General features: G+C 29.5%; 1 protein-coding gene across 2 annotated transcripts; it reads left to right on the forward strand.

Annotated features, from left to right (window-relative positions):
* Positions 1-19,479: 19,479 nt before the first annotated feature.
* Positions 19,480-23,390, forward strand: LOC113867488 (UDP-rhamnose/UDP-galactose transporter 6). Of its 2 annotated transcripts, XM_027502851.1 has the most exons (6): positions 19,480-19,631; positions 20,830-21,055; positions 21,196-21,380; positions 21,456-21,656; positions 21,797-21,958; positions 22,814-23,390. In XM_027502851.1, the coding sequence occupies exons 2-6, from the start codon at positions 20,926-20,928 to the stop codon at positions 23,102-23,104; spliced, it is 969 nt and encodes a 322-aa protein (XP_027358652.1). In that variant the 5' UTR covers positions 19,480-19,631; positions 20,830-20,925; the 3' UTR covers positions 23,105-23,390. The 2 variants fall into 2 exon arrangements, with proteins under 2 accessions (XP_027358652.1, XP_027358653.1); XM_027502852.1 differs by lacking the exon at positions 20,830-21,055 and having other exon boundaries at positions 22,814-23,249.
* Positions 23,391-23,549: the final 159 nt, after the last annotated feature.

Below are 23,549 nucleotides of genomic sequence, written 5' to 3' on the forward strand. Positions count from 1 at the left end.
ACAGGCAACATTTCACATTCATAATTACAAAACACAAATCCATGCATACGCACACCAGCCACACTCACTGTAGCACTGTGATTACAGATTTACACCATGAATGGTTGCCAGTTACCCCCACCTCACGGATACCACGTGGGCAGTCACGGGTCATTCAACAAAGATAATGGTTAGAGGTCTAGTCAAAAAAAGAGTGTGTGGCTTGCAGTACACCCGTTCCACAGTCGATGTTACCACCACTCTCTCTTCCCCAAGGTATTTCTACCGTTCTCATCTCCCACACACCCAGTGTATCGCTAAACCATTCACAGCACATTACAACGGCATTACACGCCCCAGCCACACACATTTCAGTATATGGCACATAGCCCACATTTAACAATAACTGACACTAGGCACATATTTGTTCAACTTTACAGCACTAGGCCCACATTTCATTTTCACAGCACACGTAGCACATAGCCCATAATTCATTCAAGACACATGACCCTTAGCCTATTTCCATTCATATTACACGGCCCTTGGGCCCACATTTTTCACAATATACATTCAGATATACACACATGTACAAACGGCACAAGTGCCCACACCACATATCTCAGCAATTTCCTATCCTCTACTCAGCCACATCACAACATCACACAAAATAACAGCAAATCACACATAAAGGAGTAGGGTAGAGTCCCCCTTACCTTGGATTGAAGACCCACGTCTGAACTCAACCACAGAAATGCTCCTCATACGAATTTTGGCCTAAACACATGGAAGAATTCCATGAGAATCCCAAAAATCACCAAGAACAGAGAAAGGGAAGGAAAACGAAAACCCTAACCATTTAAAACTCACCTACAAGCGTTCCCCACACAAATCCGAGCTCCAATCTTGCTCCCGAACGACTTTGGAGGCAATTAATCGGTGAAAAAGGGCTTTAGTGAATGAGAGGATCAAAGGAATTTTGAAAGGAGAGGGAGAAATAACTCTCCCCGAACTCTAACACCCTTTAAATCCTTTTCTGGTTGCGACACTCTCGTTACAGCGAGATATTCTCGCTGCAGCGAGGTCCCTTAGCTGCAGCAACACGCCCTCTCACTACAGCAAAAAAACCAGAGAAAACTGCACTCTGGTTTCTGCAGAATCTCGCTACAGCGAGACTGTACCAAAAAATGCACCCCAAACTGTCGCTACAGCGAGAAAGCAACAGTTCCAGTCCTTCTTCCCAGGGCTCTCTTGCTGCAGCGAGAACAGCCCAATATCTTGCCCTGTACTTAGGTACTTAGCCTATTTCAGCCTAATCAGTCATGCATACACCCATCTACATATATATATACATATTGACAACATATATTTAAAAATACACACATGAATATACATTTAGATTCATATAAGAACAATAATAATTAATATTACCAAAATTCGGGGCATTACAACTCTCTCCACCTTTAAGGAATTTTGTCCCCGAAATTAACCCAAACATACATAGTTACAAGAACAACCCCGGATACAATTCTCTCATTTTACTCTCTGTTTCCCATGTGGCATCTCCCTCATCACTTGAGCTCTATATTACCTTCACCAATGAGATGTCCTTGCCCCTCAGTTGCTTAACACGGTGATCCGCAATCCTCACCGGGTATACGTCATACGACAAGTCCTCTCTCACTTGAACCGAGTCAAGATCAATCACATGGAAAGGATCTGACACATATTGCCTAAGCTGTGACACATGGAACACCGGATGTAGATTCGAGAGATTCGGAGGCAATGCTATCTGATATGCAGCAGGAACAATTCTACTTAGCACTTCGAATGGCCCAATGAACTTAGGAGACAACTTTCGAGACTTTAGAGCCCTCCTAACTCTGGTCACAGGCGAGACCTTCAGAAACACATGGTTCCCCACTTGGAACTCCAACAGTTTCCTCCTCTTATCATAGTAGCTCTTTTGCCTATCTTGTGCAGCCTTCATTTTATCTCTGATCATTTTGATCTGCTCATTTTGCCTTTGGATCATATCTAGCGCACACAAAGTCAAATACACACATGAATATACATTTACATTTATATAAGAACAATAATAATTAATATTACCAAAATTTGGGGCGTTACATCAGTCCAGGTAAATGTCTACCCAATCTTGCATTATTTATTTTAGAGTTCTTATGTTTGGGAATTAAAGAAATGTTCATTGCTGCTCTTGAGTGCATGATGTCTGAAATTAAAATTGGGCAATTGGTTGAGAATGTGAGAGATTATAGGGAACATGTTTTCTGAATTTGATAGAAATTGATGAACACATGGAATTTTCATACATGAATTCCGTCAATTCTTGATAAATTGAATTCTTAGTGGTTTACCTTTTGATTCATGTGCTGCATTGTATCATATTTCCTACTTAACTAAACAAAGAAAACATAAAAATATGTATATATTCATAATTATTTGTGTATTAGGTTCTTCTTGTTTTTCATTTTGTGATGAATAATTTAGATTCCTTCTTCCATTTCTTTGTTTCTGATTTTTGAGTAAATATTTTGTTTGTATATTTCTTCATGTGATTACAAACTAGATTAGAATTTTTGATTTTGTATAGATTTAAATTTTTAAAATTATGCATGCTTCTGAATTTTTAGTTTGTTGGAGTAATTGGTTTTGAGTTTTCATAGAAATAATTATGTATAATCTGAGTTTAAGTTTTGCAGGTGTTGATTTAAGTAGCAAGGAATAAGACAAAGTAAGTGCAATTATGTCTAAAGGAGTATTCACTATCTAAGTATTCACTTTGAGGAAGCAAAGTTGAGGCGTAGAAACTGTTTTTATGGAGTTCACCATTTAAGTGTTCACTTTAAGCAGTCAAAGTGAACACGCAATTGCTCATAACTATGCACCTTGCCTTGAAGTTAACACTTTATGCATTTAAAGTGGCTATGAAAAGCTGTTTCCCTAAAGCTACAAGTCCAAGACTTGCACGTTAACATTTTCAGCACTTGAAGTGTTTACGCGCAACTGTTATACCCTGTGCGTTATCACTTTTGGCACCTAAAGTGTTTACACGCATTACATTCAAGTGAAAAAGTTTTGAAAATAGTTTACGCGTTAACACTTTGGTCACTTAAAGTTACTACGCGCAACTGCACATTACAACTTTAGCCACTTAAAGTTGCTACACGCAACTGTTCCATGTCCATGTTGGTACTTTAGTCACTTAAAGTTACCATGTGCAAAGGTCAAAAGCTATTAAGTTGGTACTTTAGTCACTTAAAGTTGCCACATACATTGCACATGTCTCAGGTACTCCTTTTAAGTGCTAACTTTCATCATATAAAATGTCACGTGCATTGCATGCCTAATTTAACTCACATTTTAAGTGTCAACTCTACATACATAAAGTGAAAATGCAGAGCACCCAAAACCCTAAAAACTGAGGTTTTCATCAAACCCTACCTCTAAAATAGCTTTTACTGCTCGTTTCTAACCCTATGCTTACTGATTACTTTCAATTCTCTCATTTGCAAGTACGATTACACATTTCTTGTACTCCAATTTCAGGTAATTCTTCCTCCAATTTCACAATTTCTAATTAGGGTTCTTGAAAGGGCAAAATTGGAAAAAAATAGCGATTTTGAATTAGGGGTTGATTCTATAAAATTGTTGATTTAGATGTGTAATTGAAGGTTAATGGAGTTTATTATATGCTGAAATCCTTGTTTTAACTAAAATTAAACACTGAATTAGGGCTTTTTGCTTGTACATGTTGTTGTGCTAGGTTGTATGAACATAGTGCTTATTTTTTAGAATTGCATTGTGATTTGACTACATTGTGATGCTAGAAGTTGTTGCAAATGCACTATGCATAATTTTGAAAAATTCTTTGATAATTGTTTGTGCAGAGACATATTTCATAGTGAGTTTCTATCGGTGCTAGTGTGATTTTTAGTTGTTGTAATGGAATGATCATTAACAACCATGTTGTAACGGTTTCAAACAAAACTAGATTTCTCAAATAATTTTGTAATATAAGGAGCAAACCTAGGTCATCACATAAGGACACAAATCCATTCAGTTTCTAGTTTTAAGCATGCAACAGTGGTTAGATTAAGGGTTTTGTGGTTTTTAAGAATCTAAACAGAAACATAAAATTGGCAACAGTGAATTGAATTAAAAACGGATCTTGTAACACTCGAATTTAGTGATAATGTTTTGATTATTAATATAAGTATATGTATTGTTAATTGAAAGTACGTATTGATTTGTATGGTGATTTGACTGCATTCTCGCTGTAGCGAGAGGACAATAGAAAGAGAGTGTTTTCTGGGTACAGTCTCGCTGTAACAAGAGGGTCTTGCTATAGCAAGAATATGCAAAAACTAGTTTGCAGTTTTGTCTGGTGTTTTCCCTGAAGCGAAAAGGGGTCTCGCTGCAACGAGAATGTCACGACACTTTGGGTATTTAAAGAGTTTAGGGTTAGGGAGCAGGCATTTCCACTTTCCGTTTTGTTCTCTCGCTCGATTCTCTCAATCCCTAGCCTTTTTCATCGATTGAATTGCCTCTTGAGTCATTTATATCCTAGATTGAAGGTTGAAATCGTGTTGGGAACGTTTGGAGGTAAGTATTGCAAGTTAGGATTTTTTATTTTTACTCCTTCTTCATTCTTTTTTATTTTTCATGGATTATTCGATGTATTTAGGGTGAGAATCTGTGTAGGAAGCATTTCTATTGTTGATATCGTGGTGGGTGTTCATCCCAAGGTAAGGGGGAGTTGATCCCAAACCCTAACTTTTCTTGGGTACTTTGAATTGGAAAACCCTTACTTATTTTCATAACTATCTAAGTATAACTTGTAATAAAGGCTCCGAACAAAACTATCTTTGAGAAATATTATGATTTTACTAAAGAAACATTCTTTGAGAGTAGTTAAGAATGGTTATTTGATGTTTTGGAATAGTGAGTATGTTGTTAATAATGGATTATGCAAAACTTTAGGGTAGACGACCTTAGTATTACTAAGGAAAAGTGTATGTTGACTTATGCCCGGAGGTGTCCAATTTCTAGCACATTGTATTGACTTGCGTGATGTATGGATTTGTTTGAGGATTTCCTGTAATTGAAGGAACGTTTGTTGATGATTGAAATATATGGAAGTGATTGAATTAGATTGTTAATGAAAAAGTGTTTTGTTACTCTTGAATGAAGACATATTTTATTGAAATGAAATGATGTGATATGATAGGGAAGTGTGAGAAAAGTGATTGAAATACGAGAGTCAGAATGGTTAATAGATGTGATTATAATACAGGCATTATGGTACATCTAAAGGGTGTATTCATAATATATGTATTGTAATACACCAAGTTATGTGGTCAAGACTCACGTATTATAACACGTTGTCCTGTGAAAAGGGTGTGGAAAGGAATGAAAAATGTTGGTGGTGAGTTTAGATAGCTACAGAGATACATTAGGGGTATAGAGTCTGGAGAAGATTTAGAAAATCTTAGGAAAATGAGGGTAGTGAATGCTTAGTGTGAACGAGTGCACAATGATTTGCTGAAAGTGAAAGCATTGATAGGCCACACACTCATTTCCTGACGAAACTCCTGACTATACGTTTGCTAAAAGGGGCTGAGTAGGCACATGCGTATCTGTGTTGCTGCGACTAACCAACAACTATCTAAGCTATGAAGTCCTCAAGGGATTCTAGGGGCATTAAATACAAAAGTGAAACTGATGTGAAAGTGTGATGTATGTGAAGTAGTATAGAAGTTGTATGATTATAATATATGCATTGTAACATATCGGTTGATGTTGTTATGATATTTGATCGATTGTTTGTCTTACATGTACTCCCTTGTGATAGTGAATTTTGTGATTTAAATGTCATTGTCAATTTAACCCATGTTAGGAAATATCTTTAGTATTATATACATACATAAACATATAATTATTTTGCTTATGTTAAACAAGAGATTTAGTAGGGCGGAAAATACTCACCCTTACTAATATTTTTAGGTAATGAAAGTGAAGAGATAAAGATGTTTGGTTCGTCCTAGGATCATAATCCAAGGATATTGGAAGGAAGATTGCTCTGTAGGGACTGGGATAATTTGAGAAAATTGTATTACTTTATTTAATTATATTTTGTGTTGACCAAATTTTTATAAATGATTTTCAATGGTAGATTTTAGGATTTGTAATATTTGGGCCAATTTTATTGTAACGAATGTTTTGGAAATGTCCTTAGTGGAAATTCTAAATTTATATGTATTCAATATGAACCAACTAATTTGCTAGATGTAAATTTAAGTTATATTTATTACCTTAAAGTTTCAAAATTCTTCTCTTGGAAGTTTTGACTCCTTTTTGAAATTTTATGAAACTTTCATAAGAAGAAAATGTAAATTTTTGTCTTTATTCCATTATTAAATCCATGAATAGGAACAAAATTATTTTCCATTTACTACAAAAATTTATTTATTTGAATGAAGAAAATGAGGATGTTACATATCTAAAACAGAATTAATAACAGATCTAAAAATGGAATTAAAAACAGATATAAAAATGGAATTAAAAATAGAAAAGAATTTAGAAAAAAATAAATGAATTTAATTTAACGCCCAAAAAAAATGAATTGGAAAATGAAAGCTAGAAAAATGAATTAAATCAGTAAGTTGAAACCTAAAAGTGAATTGAGAATGAAAACGAACGCAGATTAATTAAAACAAATGCAATAACGCAAACAAACACAAATTAAAATTAGAAAGCAAATTAAAACTAGAGAATGAAAAATGAATTGAAAGCAAAACGGAAGGCAAAACAAAAGTAGTTAACGAAAGCAATTAACTAAAGCAAATTAAAACCAAGGATCATAGGCACGAAGTAGGATTATTGTACTGAGTTTATCTAAATCTTAAATGCAAAAGAAATCAATCGATCACTATGACACTCAAGAATAAAATCAAATTCAATCGAATTATGCATGTACAAATCTTAATGAAGAATTATGAGAAGGTAAGACAAACTTAGAGCGATCAATCGATCTTGCAATTCACATTTGAGACGAGATGATTTGCGAGAAAAGAATAATTGAGAAACATAGCAGTATCACAAATTAAATTTGTTGTAGAATCTAAAAAAGAGGCAATAATGGAAACGAAAAAGGTTTACTCTAAAAAACAAGAAAAAGTCTTTATAGAAAAATAAAATTATGAACGGAAAAAGGTGCCAAAATCAACCTTTTGACCCCTATATGTAGTGGTCTTAAATAAAAACATAAATAAATGGGCCAAGATTGCCGCAAGTAATTAAAATAAAAGCCCTGAATAAAAACCTTAAATAGAAAAGGTATGTTTTAAGTCTAAACTTCAAAACTTAATAAAAAATAGCTCCAAACACCAAATAGCACAATTCTCATGTCCAAATTGAAGCCCAAAAAGTCAGGAATCCATTGCAAAGAGAATCAACAAAAAAGGAGATCTATAGAAAAAGTTATGGTCGAAATAGTGGACAAAGGTAAGAATAGAAAAAATATGAAATATAAAGTAAAGATAACAAGTATTCATGAAAACCCAATTACATCCAAGAAATGCAAAAACATGCTAAATGAAATAAATAAAGAAGGAAAGATATTTTGAAAGATGCAATAAGGCTATAAATGTGAGTACAAAATATGAATCATCAATCATGATGTTCTGAATTACTAGTCTGCTACATTACACCTCACTGCTTTGAAATTCACATGTTTAGAATTAAAATTTGATTTAGACTACAGTCTGATCACAGTGCATTACATTCCCACACTACACATGTTATTTTGGAACTCGAATTAGGCATGTATAGTGTTTTGTACATTGAGCATTGCGTTAACTTGGTTGATGAAACATGTTAATGATTGATAAATGATGCATGAAGCTCTAGAACAATACCTTCTCTATATTATAAGTTAGAGGGAATTGCATATTATGATAATAGCTTTTAATACAACATTTTTAAGGCTTTAAATTGATTCTTTTTTACACTTAATTTATGGTTTCAGCTGAGAAATGGCAACTTGCTTCAACACTCCTCCAAGGATAAAGTGGATGAAGACAATGAAGATAAAGAGGAGAGTTCAGAAGAGGAAGATGCAGAAGATTAGCTTAGGATTTTATTTTTATTTATGTCTATAATTTTTGTATTGTATAGCTTTAGTAATTAGGATTTTAATTTATGCAATTTTAATTAGTTACTTTTCAGTAGTTAAAGACAATTTGGATTACTTTTAGTTGTAAGCAAATATAGTTTTATATGCTTTAATATTTTGCAGTTTTAATTAGATTACTTTTTCTGATTAATTGATGGAAATTTTGATGTGTTGTGCAAACTATGCTCTCATAATTCAAAAGTAAAGCACATGGATTTTGATACTTGCATAACTGTTATGAAAAGGGTGGTGAATTCTTTACCTCTTATTTCACGAGTTCAGCCTCACTATTACTTGATAATATTTCTAGAAAAACACAAAAATATTAGAATAGATTTTGATTTGATCTCTTTGAATAAATTGAATTTGAATTGCATTTCTTTGAATTTTGATTTTCTTTGGATTTCATAAGTTATTTTTTCCATTCCCACATGATTATCACATTTTTAAATTTCAAAATAAGGAAGTTCTTACCATTCTGTGCATATAAATTTGTAAGGTGAATAGTGAGCATGATTGATTGATATTATCACCTTTATTCCAATGGTAAGAATTTGAGCTTTGCAGAACACATTCTTTCATGTGTGATTGATCATAATTTTGTTGCACCCTCTATAACTTGCTTTGTTTCTTGATTGAATATGCAATTTTACAATTCTCACATAAATGATGGAAGCCTTCTTTAATTGTGCCTAGTTAGCCTAAATGAACCTTCCTTTGTGCTTGAATGTCCTAGTTCACCCCTTTTGAGCTTAATATCTTTTCCTTGATTCACCCTCCTTACAAGCCTTGATGAAAAACCATTTTACCATCCAAAAGAAAAGAAGCATATTGAGTCTAATCAAGGATGAGTTTAAAACTACGTTTGGGGTGGCATCTAGATATTATTTGCTTGAGGACAAGCAATGTTCTAAGTTTGGGGTGAAAAATAAAAAAGCTATCTAAGTTTTAGTTTCAAAAGAAAAGAAATGAATAGCAAAGTTATGAGTTCAAAAAAAAAAAATACAGCGAAGTGCTGCAGAGAAAAAAAAATTAAAGGAATGAAAAGAAAATAGTGAATGAAAGCAAGAAAAGAAAATTTAAAATTTTGTTGCATGAATGAACATTGTTGTTGATCTGAAAAAAAATTTGTTTGCTGCATAATTGAGGGAATTCTTGAAAAATAATGCAGTTCCATAATAGTTTTAAGCTCATTCACTTAAAATGTCTCTTTTCTTTTAGAATTGCATGTATTATTTCCTATTTTGTTCAATACTTGCCTTCATCTACCCTATTATAATATGAAAAAAGTCCTCTTGTTGTGTGATTGACTGTATTAAGCAAAAAAGATTGAGAATATGGACAAGCATATGGTAGGGTGAGGTAAAGTTGATGATCTTGAGAGTAAACACTCACCTTAAACACTTATGAGTGAGAGGGAAACACTTTCTTGTGAGTGGTGATGATATCTTTCATTGATGTTTCATATGAAGCTTTGTTGTTCATTAGCTCATATTTGTAAGATTCTGCATAGAAAGGATTTTTTTTTAGTGTGACTTTCATTGTGATTGAATGCATGAATGATTTGTTGAAAGGATAATTTGAAGGAATAATGTGGAATGAAGAATTCTATACAAACTGAAAATAAAGTCTGTGTAAAAAGATTTTCATTGTTGTTTTGATGATGCATTGAATCCCCCTTGGTGTGTTTTGGTTTGCTTGAGGACAAGCAAAAATCTAAGTTTAAGGTGTTGATAAATGCAGATTTTACTAGGTTTTTATGTAGTTTTCTAGGTTGTTTTTGACAGAAAATGTAATTTGGAAAGTGAAAATTGCACAAAAATATATAAATGTTCAATAAAATAAATTGTTGTCTTTAGTAATTCAAATTGTGTGAATTTAATAGAATTCTGATATAACTTTGTTAGTTTTGTAGGAGATTCTAAGCTAAGAGTCTTGAGAATAAGGATTGAATAAGAGAAAATAGAAGAAAGTGGAAGAATTGAGCTTAAAAGGTCAAGAATCAACTGATATGTGTCAGGGCGTAGCAACTTTGGGCACATAAGGTTAACACTTTGAAGAAGAAAATATATAAAGATCAATTGTGTAACAACTCTAAGTACTGAAAGTTATCACTCCAGCAGAAAATTCCATGAAGGGACTTACGCGTAACCTAGTGAGAGTATCAACACCTAAGGCTAATTCACACAGAAAGCCTGCGCATAGCAACTCTTGGTGCTGAAAATAGCTATGCGCAAGGTTTAAACACATAACAAACTTGCGCGTAATAACTCTGGGCAGTGAAAGTACCAACGCGCAGTTGCGCGTAAGCACTCTAGTTATTAAAAGTAGCTACGTGCAAGGCAAATTCACACAGAACACATGTGCGTAGCAACTCTTGCTACTGAAAGTGTCTACGCACAACATCAAAATTTGGGAAACTATTTTTGAGTGTCAACTTTGGGCATTTAAAGTTCCTACTTCAGCCTTAGAAGCTTCTAGAAGGACTTCTACATTACGACTCTCAGTGATTAAAGTGCCAACGTGGAAGAAGGTGAGAAAATTATAAAAAGCAGTTGGAAGTTTAGATTTGTGATCTTTTCTCTTTTTTTTTTTCATTTCTACACCTTAGGAGAGTTAGAAAGGGAGATTGAGGGTGACTTCCAAGCTTTGGACCTAGAGGAATCAGGCTGGAGATTGAATTTATGAAGAAATTCTACAACTCCTCTTCTTCCACTTTTTCTTTATCTTTTTTTTTAGGAACATGTTTTGATTTCCTTTTATTAAGGATTGATGGATTCGATTTTGATATTGTAAATTAATTGTGGATCTGGATTTCAAGATCTTGATTGTATTGAACGTTTAATTCTTTTCTTAATGCAATTCTTGAATTAGCTATTCAATTGAATTGAACCTAGAGGATTTTCATCAATGGAAGTTAAGTTAATTTCTCATATATGAATTGAATGTCAAGGTTATGGATATCTTAGAGATAAGAATTCATGATCTTGTGATCTCTTAATTTTTAATGCCTAATGCAATGTTTGACTGAATTACACTTAAGGAATTAGGGTAGTTTAGTTAGATATTATGATCAATAAGGTAAATAATTGTCCTTTGATTAATCTAGTGAAATTGATCATCAATCAATTAAGGAACTTAGAGTTTATATCTACTTCAGTTTTGCAATTGATAAAGAGGTGAAATCAATCCTAACTTCATTTACATATTATTCCATTACCAAATTCGTCACTCTATTTTGCTGTAATTTTATAATTTCTACACTTTATTACTTTTGTTTGTTAAATGATTCAAAATCTCTCCAAATTCGTTTAGCTCAACTAGTTATTGATTTGTGAAGTGGTAATTGATAGACCTAATCCGTGAGGACGATACTTGGGACTTACATTGATTTCTAAATTTTATTACTTGTAACAACTACCTAGTACACTTGCTAGTTAGTGATTTTATGTAAAGCATTTTGCTGCAATAAAAGCGTAAGAACCTTCTAGTATATGTAGATGACATCATACTAGCAGGGCCAAATATAGATTCTTTGCACATGCCAAACCCTACTTCAAAATTTGTTTAAACTCAACATTGTAGGAGATCTCAAATACTTCTTTGGATTGGAAATTGCTAAGTCAAATCAAGTCATTCATTTATGCTAGAGGAAGTATACTCTTCAACTCTTAGAAGACACAAGTTTCAGCAATGCAAAACTAGCTGTTGTTCCAATTGATCCAAATCAGCATTTCAACTCAACTGATGGTGAACCACTTCAAGACCCATTTGCTTATAGAAGGTTGCTTGGAAGACTCATGTATATAAGCATATGTAGACCTGATGTTTGTTTTGTAGTAAATAAGCCGAATCAATTCATGAGCCAACCCCGAACACCACACCTTCAAGCTGTCCATTAGATTTTGAGATACCTAAAGGCAACTCTTGGGCAAGACATTTTTTTCTCTTTACAGTCCAAGTTAAATCTGAGTGTATATGTAGATGCCGACTAGGGCAGTTGTATTGAAAGCAAAAGGTCTACCACAAGCTTTTGCATCTTCATGGGAGATTCTCTTCTAACATAGAAATCAAAACGGCAAGCTACTGTATCTAGATCTTCAGCAGAAGCTGAGTATATAGCAATTGCTTCTATCACTTCAAAATTATTATGACTTAAACAACTCTCAGATTCTTCTAGAATCAACCTCAAATGTAATGGGGTTATGTGACAATATTTCAGCCATATATCTATTAACTAACCCTATCTCTCATAAAAAATCAAAACACATCAACATTGATGTCCATTTTGTCAGAGAACGCGTTGAATTTGGTTTCATAAGAATTATCAATGTGAAGACACATCAACAAATAGCAGATATATTTACAAAAGCTCTTCCAAGACATAAGTTTGAAGATCTAACAAGCAAGTTGTCTCTCAAAAACATTTTTAGTCCAACTTGAGAGGGGCTATTACAATATACCATTGTCTTTTTATTATTTTTTATTTTTATTTAAGTTGTTAATTAGTTTCTTATTTGTTAGCTGTTAGTTTTAAATCTATTTAGCCGTTAGCCTGTGTACTTTAGTTTTTTTCTATTTTGTTATTTTCCTTAGGTTATATATGACTTTGTATTTTTTTTTACAATATATAATTAATATTTCATTTAGTATCTTTCTCTATTTCTCCTTGATCATCTTTATTTACTTTCTGCTCCTCGCTCATCACCTTCACCATTAAAGGAACCTTGATACACACCCTTGGCAAGCATAATGGGAGCATCGGGTGTGTTCGAAGCACGCCCCAAACAATGGCATCCATTGGACATGTCAATAAAGGCATGCTAATATCCCAACATTCAAAGGGAAAAACAATTTTGAAATAAAGAAAGGACGTTGTTTTATACCTTTCCTTACATCTCAACAGTCATTTTTTTGGACCTTCAATGTCCCAGCTCCACTTTTTAGCATTCTCACATTGAAGTAGCAAAATTCTTAGTATATTATGTCTTCAGATCCACTTTTGAGTGTCTTAGACTCTGAGTGATAGAGTTTTAGACATTAAATGTCTTCACAATCACTTTTGAGTGTAATAATTCATGAAGGGCAAAAAGTTATGTATAAAAGTTCTCACATTCATTTTTAGGTATCCTAACTTATGAGTGGTGGAGATTTAAGAACTTTTATATGATAAACTTTGTTTCTTCTACAATTTTTTTCTTCTCTCATCAGTTGTTTTTGCAATCATACATCAAATTGGTCATCATCATCGTCAATCATTTCTTCTAACCTTTATGTGATTAACAATGAAAAAAAATGTTAATCTTTAATTAAATTCCTAACTATAATTAAAATGAGATTTTTTATAACAAGCATGTGAAAGGAATATGAAATGCCTCCCATAAACACTCCTTTAACATTATTAATATGAAACTTCAATTAACAAATTTAAAATAACTTACTATCTTTATGATCACTTCCTTGTATAAAATAAAATATAAATATGATTATGGAATGACTTCTACCTGGATCCTATTTTAATTTGGAACATAGAAGTCAATTGATTCTTGTAATATAGCTACTAATTTTTTGATCCATGGTTTCAAATATAAATATCCAATGAACAATGAGCTTTTGGCACCTCTCACATGATAAGTCGAATACTCTAAATATCATTCTCTAAAGGCTAGATTACTAGTTTAAAATTTTCTTTCAACGTGATTCTACGTATATGGAGTTTTGGTCCCATCTCTGCTATATAAAAATAGTTTTCACTTTTGCTCTCTATACACTTTAACAACTTCTCTACTTTCACCTTAGTTAACAAAATAGTTCACATTTTGATAAGGTAAACATACTTCATATGTGAAAGTAAGGATTTGTGTTGTAAATTTAGTTTTTTACTGTACTTTTTTTTTTTCATTCTTCTTTTTTAATATAATTAATATTTTTCTTGTATATTGCACGAATATCATAAAATTATATTTTATTTTTGCTAAATAAATACTTAAAATGATATTATATAACTAGTTTAAAAATTAATAAATAGAATAAAATTAAAAAATAAATATTTTAATAATAATATTCACTATATTATTTGAAATTTAAAATAAATATTCAATTTAAAAATAAACATAATGCACAAGAAACAACTTGGTACGATGAAAAAAACTAATCTAAAAAATTGCTCTTATTTGATAATACTTATAAAAATGTTAATGCAAATGCTTTAGAATACTTTTAAAGTGAAAAATGAGTACTTATAAATTATATATAAATTAATTTTATTCATATGAAAAATATTTATACAAATAACTAAAGGATATTAATAGAAATAAAAAAAATGTGACTCAGAAATTAAGAACCCATGAAAACAACAAGTAAAATCGATCATAGAAAAATAATCATGAAATTCGTAACAGTAAAAACTTAATTGACAAAATTTGGATAGATTAAGCCTCTGTTTGTTTTAATGCCAAAAATCATTTTTTACATTTTAATAAAAATATTTTAATATAAATTTATAGTTGAAATTATTCAAATTAATTCTATTTAATTTTAAAATAAATGAGTTATCACTGAAAAATTATTTTCTTTCAAAATAATAATATATCAAAACTAATTAGTAGTTGTACAATTTATGAATATATTTTAAAAAATTTCAAAATTAAACAAATTGATAAATAATTATATATAAATACTAAAAAAATTATTTTTAAAAATCTTTAAAATTATTCTAGTTAATGAAATTTTCTTTTAACGATGAATTATAAACATTTTATTATATTCAACTTTGATTAAATAAATTTAATTATTTATTAATAAAATTTTGAAAATAAAATTAATTAAAAATAAATAAATATTAATTTATCATAAAAACCCATGACATGTGTTATAATAAAAAAAGATTAAATCATATATTTAGTTTCTCCAGATACACATTTATGAATTAATTTCTATACTTAAAAAAGTTATGTTTTACTCTCTCTATATAAAATTTGTTATATTTTGGTCCTTGCCATTATATTAACTATAGAAGAGACCAAATCATAATAAAATAATTGTATATGAATTAAAATGTTTGTTGTTTTAAGTATAAAAACTAACACGTAAGTTTTACTAAGTATAAAGACTAAAACATAAGTTCTTTTAAGTATAAAACTAATTGTAAACATGTCAAATATAGGAAGTAAATATGTATTTTAACTAATTATAATTTTAAAGAAATTGCATAATTTAAATTTAAGTATCCTAATTAAGTATTTGTTCAACTTTTATAGGAACCAAATATTTAATTAAGTCTATATATTTTTTTATATGACATATCAACTTCTATAATATATTTGAAAAACACTTTTTTCATATAAGAAATAAAAAATTTATAATATTTGAGATGTAAAATTACACTATTACTCAAAATTTTAATAGATCAACTTTATTACATAAAAGAGTTTATAAATTTTCTATCATGATAAATAATTCTTATTATATTGATTTAAAATCTTATAAGTTGATTTTTTTTACAATTTTTTCTATCAATTAGATAAAAAAATATTTAAGCATATTTGATAAGTCTGTATTTTAGAATTCTTTATAGCCTATATATTTATTGTGACCATTATTTTATCATATTTTTACACTAATTTCTATTATTATTATTATTATTATTATTATTATTATTATTATTATTATGTAGATTAATATGAGAAGACCACATTTACGTTTTGGACACAAATTGATTGAAAAATAAAGTTTCACACTAGCTAACACGTCCATATAAGGGTTTTCAAACCTTATTAAAAAGACCTCTCTAATTTGGATTTGCATTTACTCTTTGAATAACTATGGATTTATTTATATTGTGTTGGTTTTTTTTTTTTAACTCAGGCCACTCACTTGGATGTGGCGGGTGAATCTATCACTAGAGATTTTTTTCATACATAAGAACTCAAACTCAAGACATCGCTTAAACGATACCGAAATGCTTGCCATTTGGATCAACTTCCATTGGTGTTAGTAAGTTTATTTTACTCCTAAGCCCTAATATTAATAAAATGATTGGCTAACGTCAAGGTTGAGTGAGTTAGCTCATCTATTTTAAAACGTAATTAATAACTTTATATCATTTGTTTATAATATTTATTAAATTATATTCAAATTAATTAAAAATTATATTTTAAATATAAAAATTAATTTTAAAATAAAAAATATTTATTTATTATATTAAAATTTTATCATAAAAATATTAAATATAATTATATTAAAATTTATTATAAAATGAAATTAAATTTTACTTTTACATTTGTCTAATTTTTGTAGTTGAGTTTAATATGGTATGTTAATAATTTATAATTTTAATTAAGAAATAATAATACATATTTTAACTAAACAATAATTAAATGATAAAATAGTATTTTATAAATTACTAGTTAATAATTATTTACTAAAATTTAATCTATTATAGTATGTTTGATATTCTTTAATAACTTATAATAATTATGGATTAATTATAACTTAGATTTATACATGGTATGGTTACTTTTAATATAGATATGAATATGTAAATTTTTAAATGATTATTTTTAATAAATTATATATATATATATATAATTTTGTTATATAAAAAAATATAGTTATTAATATACATTTAAAATTTAATAATGTGTAAATATTTATATAAATTAACAAATAAAAGTATTTAAAAAATTAAATTATTAGTTAATTTATCAATTTATATGTAATATATAATTATGTGTTTTAATTTATTATATCAATAATAGTTTTTGATATTACATTAATGTTATAGTGTAATTAATTTTACGTATATTTATTAGTTTAAAATAATAAATTAATAAAACAAATAAAATTAAATATTCTATAATAATTTATTTTTCTTTTAATATAATAATAATAATAATTATTGTTATGATATATATATATATATATATTTATATTTATATTTATATATTGCATTGAGTTTAAAATTTTATATTATGTTTTATTGCAAATTTTTTGTTAAGATAAAAATTTAGAAACACAAATTATTTTGATTTAAATATAAATTATATTAAATTATGATGAGCCAAGAGTTAAATTATAAACATTCATCAATTTTTAATATGCTCACATGTTATTTTTTTACATCAATAAATTTTTTAATATAAAGTATTTTATGATGAAAATATTTATTTATTTTTTTAAGATAATAACTTTCATTTAGTTGATTCAACCAATTTTGTAAGTATTATTTTTTGTTGTCAAATTTATTTGTTTCCTATGAATTTACTTATTGCACATAAAATGTCTTTACACAAAAAATTATATAAAATCTTTAATACTTTTAATAATTTTATAAAAATAAGTGAAGAAAAATAATAATATAAAAATTTAATAATATGAAAAAAAATTATAGTTAGTACTCAAATAATATTTAAATATTTTTTATAAAATTATAAAAAAATATTAAAATTATTTAATAATTATTAATAATATAGATAAAAATTAAAAAAAATATGTGAAGTAATTTAATGATAAATAATATTTTCATTAATATTATTTAATAACAATAATCATTATAAATATTTAATATTATATGAATTTTATTTTATTTTTATCTTTTTAAAGTAATTTTATTAGTCTACAAGTTAATAATAGAAAATATTATATGAAATAAATATTTTTAATAGATACTCTAATAATTATTGCAATCTATATTGAATTTCTTTAAATCTAGATTTTTTAAAAGTAGATAAATTTTTTTGGCCCATAAGGCCTTGACCCTAACTCTAGCCCACAAGACTTTTTGTTCCATAAAACTTTTAATTTGTTGGGCTTTTTGTCCTGACCCATATGGGTTACAACAAGGGCTAGAGCTGAGTCAAATAGACTTTTTGACAGCTTTACTCTTAAACGCATAATAATTAATTATATTATATGCAATCATATCACATGTAGTTAATAGATTTATAAGGTTAAATAAGATAAAGATTTAGGTGGATTAAACTTAATTTTTCTTTTTCAATCGTTATTAAATTAACATTTCATAAACTTTTTATATTTTTTCTTTTTTTTTACCTTGCATAATCATTGAAGGTGATAGTTTAGAGAGAAGATTATTAACATTGTATAATCATTAGGTGTAATAGATTTAGTATGAGTGATTGACAATTATAAAGAAATTAAAATTACAATTAATCAAAAAGTAAACATAAAGAAGTATAAAAATGAAACTATACGTCATAAGTTCTTTTTAATTAAGTTTATTGTTAGATGTTGTGCTATTTTAATTTCTTTTTAATTAAGTTTTATATTTAAATATTGTTTTATTTACTTTTATATGTTCTTTAAATTCAAACAATCAAATTAAAAAAATTTTGATAATTAAAAATAATCATTGTAAAATGATATTTCAAAAATTTATTTTAAAGTCTTTTATTACTTTTCAACAGAATATCGAATCTCTTTTTTACCTTATTATATTGACTCAAAAAAACTAGATATGTCAAGATTTTTTTTTAACTATAATAAATTTTTTTAATAATATAAAAATTATTGTTAGTCTTTTATTAACTATAATTATTATCTTTTTAATTTATTTATATATTTAATAAATTATTAAAATTTATTATGATCTTAAATTATAAATGATATTTAACTTAAATATATAACTTTTTAAATATTTTTAAAATTTATAATTCTTTTATTTAGTGATTCATTTTTAATATTTTAAATAAATTTACTAAAAATATATTTTTATTTTTAGTAAAAATATATTTTTAATTTTTATAATAATACTTGTTTAACTTAATAAAAATTATTGGTTTAGTCTATTTATAAATACTTTATTATATTTTAGTTCGTAGCATTATAACGTCATAAATACCATTAACAACAAAAGTTAAAAACGTAACAAAATATTTGTATATAGACTAAAACGTAATTTTTTTAAATATAAAAAAATTTAAAAATAAATATTAACTAAATAAATTAAATATATAATTTAACCATAAAAAAAACACAATTTTAAGTGAAGAAACAATATAATATAATTTTATAAAATATCTCAAATTTAATATATAAATACAAGCACAATTATATATAACAAAATATGCCCATGCATCCATTAGCAAGTGAGATTCCAATCCTTTCTTTCCAAAAATGAAATAACTATTACACTCTGTAATGACATTCGAAGAAAGTTAATGTTTAAAATCAATTCATTTTATCAATTGTTATTGTGCAGTAGAAACCAGACACATAATCCATAAAAAAACAAAATAAATAAATAAATAATAAAAACAAAACAGATACATACGGTTTGGTTCAGTCTCTACCTTGGGTGCGTAGGGCGTGCCACTCCTACTGGGAAAACCAAAAAAAGTGAGGAACTCCAACCTCAGACACACAACCAATAGCCACACTTCTCTTCTTTCCATTGTCGGAGGCTACCAACATCAGCATAGTGCCACCTTCACTCACGGTAAGCTTCTCCTTCGCTCTCATTCATCCTTTTCCTTGCATCATTTTCACATCCCATCAAGGATCACAAGAAAGTTGATTTTTTTTCACCCCTTTATTGAGTCTAGTCTTAAAAGGTAGCCATTTGAAGTTGAAATCTAAGAAAAAACATGTCATTTTGTGAGTACGAGGTTGTTCCCTCTCTGATCTCTATTTTTTCTCAATTAGTTTTTAATGCTGCCTTTCTGGATCTGAGGCCCCTCTCCGGATCTGTTTGTGATAAATGTGAAAAATAGAATGCATTGATCTTCTTTCTCTCCTTTTTGTTTATTTTTGTGAATAGAGGTGAAAGTTGTTTTGCATTGTGAAATCTTCATACGGGGTTCTGTGAATGATTAGAGTTCAATTTTATTTGGAATGATATAGCTGATTTGGCTGCCGCCAACGGTGATCAATGAATTTAGTCCTTTTTTTTGTTTTCTTTTATGTATTTTGGCCACCCGTCAGTTAGTAAATCAAATTCAGAATTGGAATAGACATTTTCTATTCAAATGGGTTGTACTGTCTTCAAAATTGTGTTAAATCTATCGGTTTCTCGCAGATCTGATGCTAATTTTGGATTACTATGTTTCTTATAATTAACTTCTGTAAGTTATACCTGGTCATAACGTCATTAGTGGTTGAATTGAAAGCCATGCTATGGACTAGCTTCTAGAGATATGATGTGAATTTAACAGTTAGTTATCTCCTTCATGTTATTCATTTTGTAGTTGGCCAATACATTAGTTGTTTCTGGGTGGTGAATCATTTGGGTAGTTTTTGTGAATAGTCCCTTAAGCCAAAGGATGCAACTTACCTAGTATGAATGAGAAAATGGAGGCTAACGTTTCTTGAAAGTCTTGAATGGATATGATGTGGGTTATTTATTTTGTAAACCATAAAATGATGATATGTAAAGTATTCTGAGTCTTGATTGTATCTTGTTCATGTCACCTTTTTTTATTATTATTTTGTAAATGGGACTGTCTATAGCCATTTTCATATTGTCTTGGTGTCAACTTTCTACCGGTTGAATGATTGTTAGCTTCTGACCCTTTTTGATGGCCAGAAGATGATTTTAGGTTGAAATGGTTTTGTAGAATGATTGATTGTTTTAATAATTTAATTTAGATCTCAAAGTTTCTTGACTCTCCACATTTCTTGGCTTCTTTATTTGCTAGGTGAATTGACTGGCGCATGTTATTTGGATGTGAATGGAATGCTATGGAGTTTAGTTAGGAAGCACCTTTAGTAAAGTTGTTAGAAGCATAGAGAACATGGCTCCAGCTAGTAAGGCTGAGAAAAAGGCTGCAGTGGATGCAGCTGCATGGATGTTCAATGTTGTTACTTCTGTTGGAATTATCATTGTGAACAAAGCTTTGATGGCCACTTATGGCTTCAGTTTTGGTAACTTCCCTTTTCATTTTCTTAATGACATTACTGTCACTAGTCTGCTTTGTCTTTGTCTTTTCCCAGGTAGTATATGACTATACTTTAACATTAATTTCTTATCTTCTTTTAATATGATTATCCTATATTGCCTGCAGCTACCACGTTAACAGGTCTGCACTTTGCTACTACAACTTTGATGACAATTGTACTAAGGATGCTGGGTTATGTCCAGGCTTCTCATTTACCGTTGCCGGATCTTCTAAAATTTGTTCTCTTTGCTAACTTCTCTATTGTTGGAATGAATGTTAGTCTTATGTGGAACTCAGTTGGATTCTATCAAGTGAGTTGGGCTGAGCTTTAGCTATTGATTCATTAATGCCTTCAGAAGTTATATTCATCTTTTAACCGTTGGCAGATTGCAAAATTAAGTATGATTCCTGTATCCTGTCTATTGGAAGTTGTTCTTGACAAGATTCGGTATTCAAGAGACACAAAATTGAGCATAGGTATTGTTCTTTTGGGTGTTGGTGTTTGCACTGTCACTGATGTGAGTGTTAACACGAAAGGGTTCGTTGCTGCCTTTATAGCAGTATGGAGCACTTCGTTACAACAATATGTATGTATGACGTTCCTCTCTGTATAGACAACTTATTTTAGCCTGCTGTTTACTTGTGTTGATTACTATTCATAATCTTTTTTTTATTTATTAATTTGTACCCAGTACTCACTGATTTTCAAATAATTTTTAATGTGCAGTATGTTCATTTCCTTCAACGAAAGTACTCTCTGAGTTCTTTCAACCTATTGGGACACACAGCACCTGCACAGGCTGCATCACTACTGTTATTAGGACCTTTTCTTGATTATTGGTTGACAAACAAAAGAGTTGACAGATATGATTACAACACTGGCTCGTTGGTAAGTTCTGGATATTAGAAAATTTAAAATCAAATTAAATGATTAGAGACTACAAAATTCTTTTTCTTTGAGAAAATGAGTATATTCATATGTAGATGTACGTGATATATATATATATATATATATATATATCTTTTAGTAGATGGCTTGATATGTTAAAATCAATATTGATTTGATATTTTGACCGACAAATGTATTCACATACTTTTGCAAGGGGTGTATAAGGTTTTATTTGCATGCCCAAGTCTCAAACTCTATACATGACTTGTTTCAATGTTTGTCTTTCTTTTAATTTAGATATTTAACCAACATACGTATCTGCCTGGGCTGTTCCATATTCTCTTTTTCACTGATTGTATACCACTATGTAAATTTGTTTAGATCTTTATTTTCTAAATAAAAAATCTCTAGCTACTATAAATGGACCTTTTTTCTGTTACTTTTGGAAATTCTTTAGATTTAGTCTATGATATATTGATATGGAGCTTCTCGGAGGGTTTCTATTTTTAGGAAGCACATCCCTATGTGGATCAAACAAAACAATTGTGTTCTGTCAAAAGCCAAAATTTCAAAGATACCATTTAGATCTAAATCCTCTGTAATGGTTTGTCTTGGAGCTTTTCTTGATGTTCCTCTACCTCTAATTATATTGGGCATTCCTCCATCTGATCAACACTTGTTTCTGGGTGTTTCATTGTCTTCTTCTTGCTTGTTAAAGCCATCTTAGGCATGCACTCATTCTAAATCACGAGGACACACTCATGCATGACCCTTGTTACTCTTATGGGCTGTATTATGGTGGCTAATATTTTCTTAACACAGGCTAAGTGACTCTATTTGTCTTGGTTTTGGCAGATTTTCATATTACTGTCATGCACAATTGCAGTTGGTACCAATCTGAGCCAATTTATCTGCATTGGCAGATTCACTGCTGTTTCTTTTCAAGTGCTGGGACATATGAAGACAATACTTGTTTTAATCATGGGGTTCTTTTTCTTTGGTAAGGAGGGTCTCAATCTTCATGTGGTTTTTGGAATGATCATAGCTGTGGCTGGAATGATTTGGTATGGTAATGCCTCATCCAAGCCTGGTGGAAAAGAGCGCAGGAGTCACTCTCTTCCTACCAACAAAACCGAAACACGATAGTTTAACCTCGTTCACTAATTTTTGTTGTTTTCAAGTGCTTTGGTTTTGGTTTTATTTGCCAAAGTTGAGCATACATGGATAGCTGATTCTAGGAAAGTGTTTTAAATTATTTGAAATCAAAACCTCATTGGTTCTAATTATTTCAACCTCATTTTGTAATTCTTAAAATTTGATTTCTTGTTTTGGATTCTTAGGGCCATTGGATTTGTCCTTATAGATAGGTCTAGGTTCCTTGCAAAATTTTTCATCTTTTGCATCATTAGATGAATATATTTATATTCTTTCTTGACTCATTATTTGAAATCTGTACTTTAATAGTGTGGATTTGACATTGTTTTAGTGATCCATGTGTGAGCACATCAAAGCATGTGAAGAAGTTAAGATATAAGGTTTAGGATTCTCATATTCTATTTATATCAGTTTGAAGAAAATTTTAGATCCAATC

Source organism: Abrus precatorius, unplaced genomic scaffold, assembly GCF_003935025.1.
Source record: "Abrus precatorius isolate BTA unplaced genomic scaffold, Abrus_2018 Scaffold5, whole genome shotgun sequence".
NCBI lineage: Eukaryota > Viridiplantae > Streptophyta > Magnoliopsida > Fabales > Fabaceae > Abrus > Abrus precatorius.

What these genes read in the sequence shown, in the direction of transcription:
- LOC113867488 (XM_027502851.1), top strand. Translation starts at nt 20,926, where the DNA reads ATGGCTCCAGCTAGTAAGGCTGAGAAAAAGGCTGCAGTGGATGCAGCT. An exon ending in GCACTTCGTTACAACAATAT is followed by an intron (nt 21,657 to 21,796) that starts GTATGTATGACG and finishes TTTAATGTGCAG; the next exon opens with TATGTTCATTTCCTTCAACG. An exon ending in ATTACAACACTGGCTCGTTG is followed by an intron (nt 21,959 to 22,813) that starts GTAAGTTCTGGA and finishes TGGTTTTGGCAG; the next exon opens with ATTTTCATATTACTGTCATG.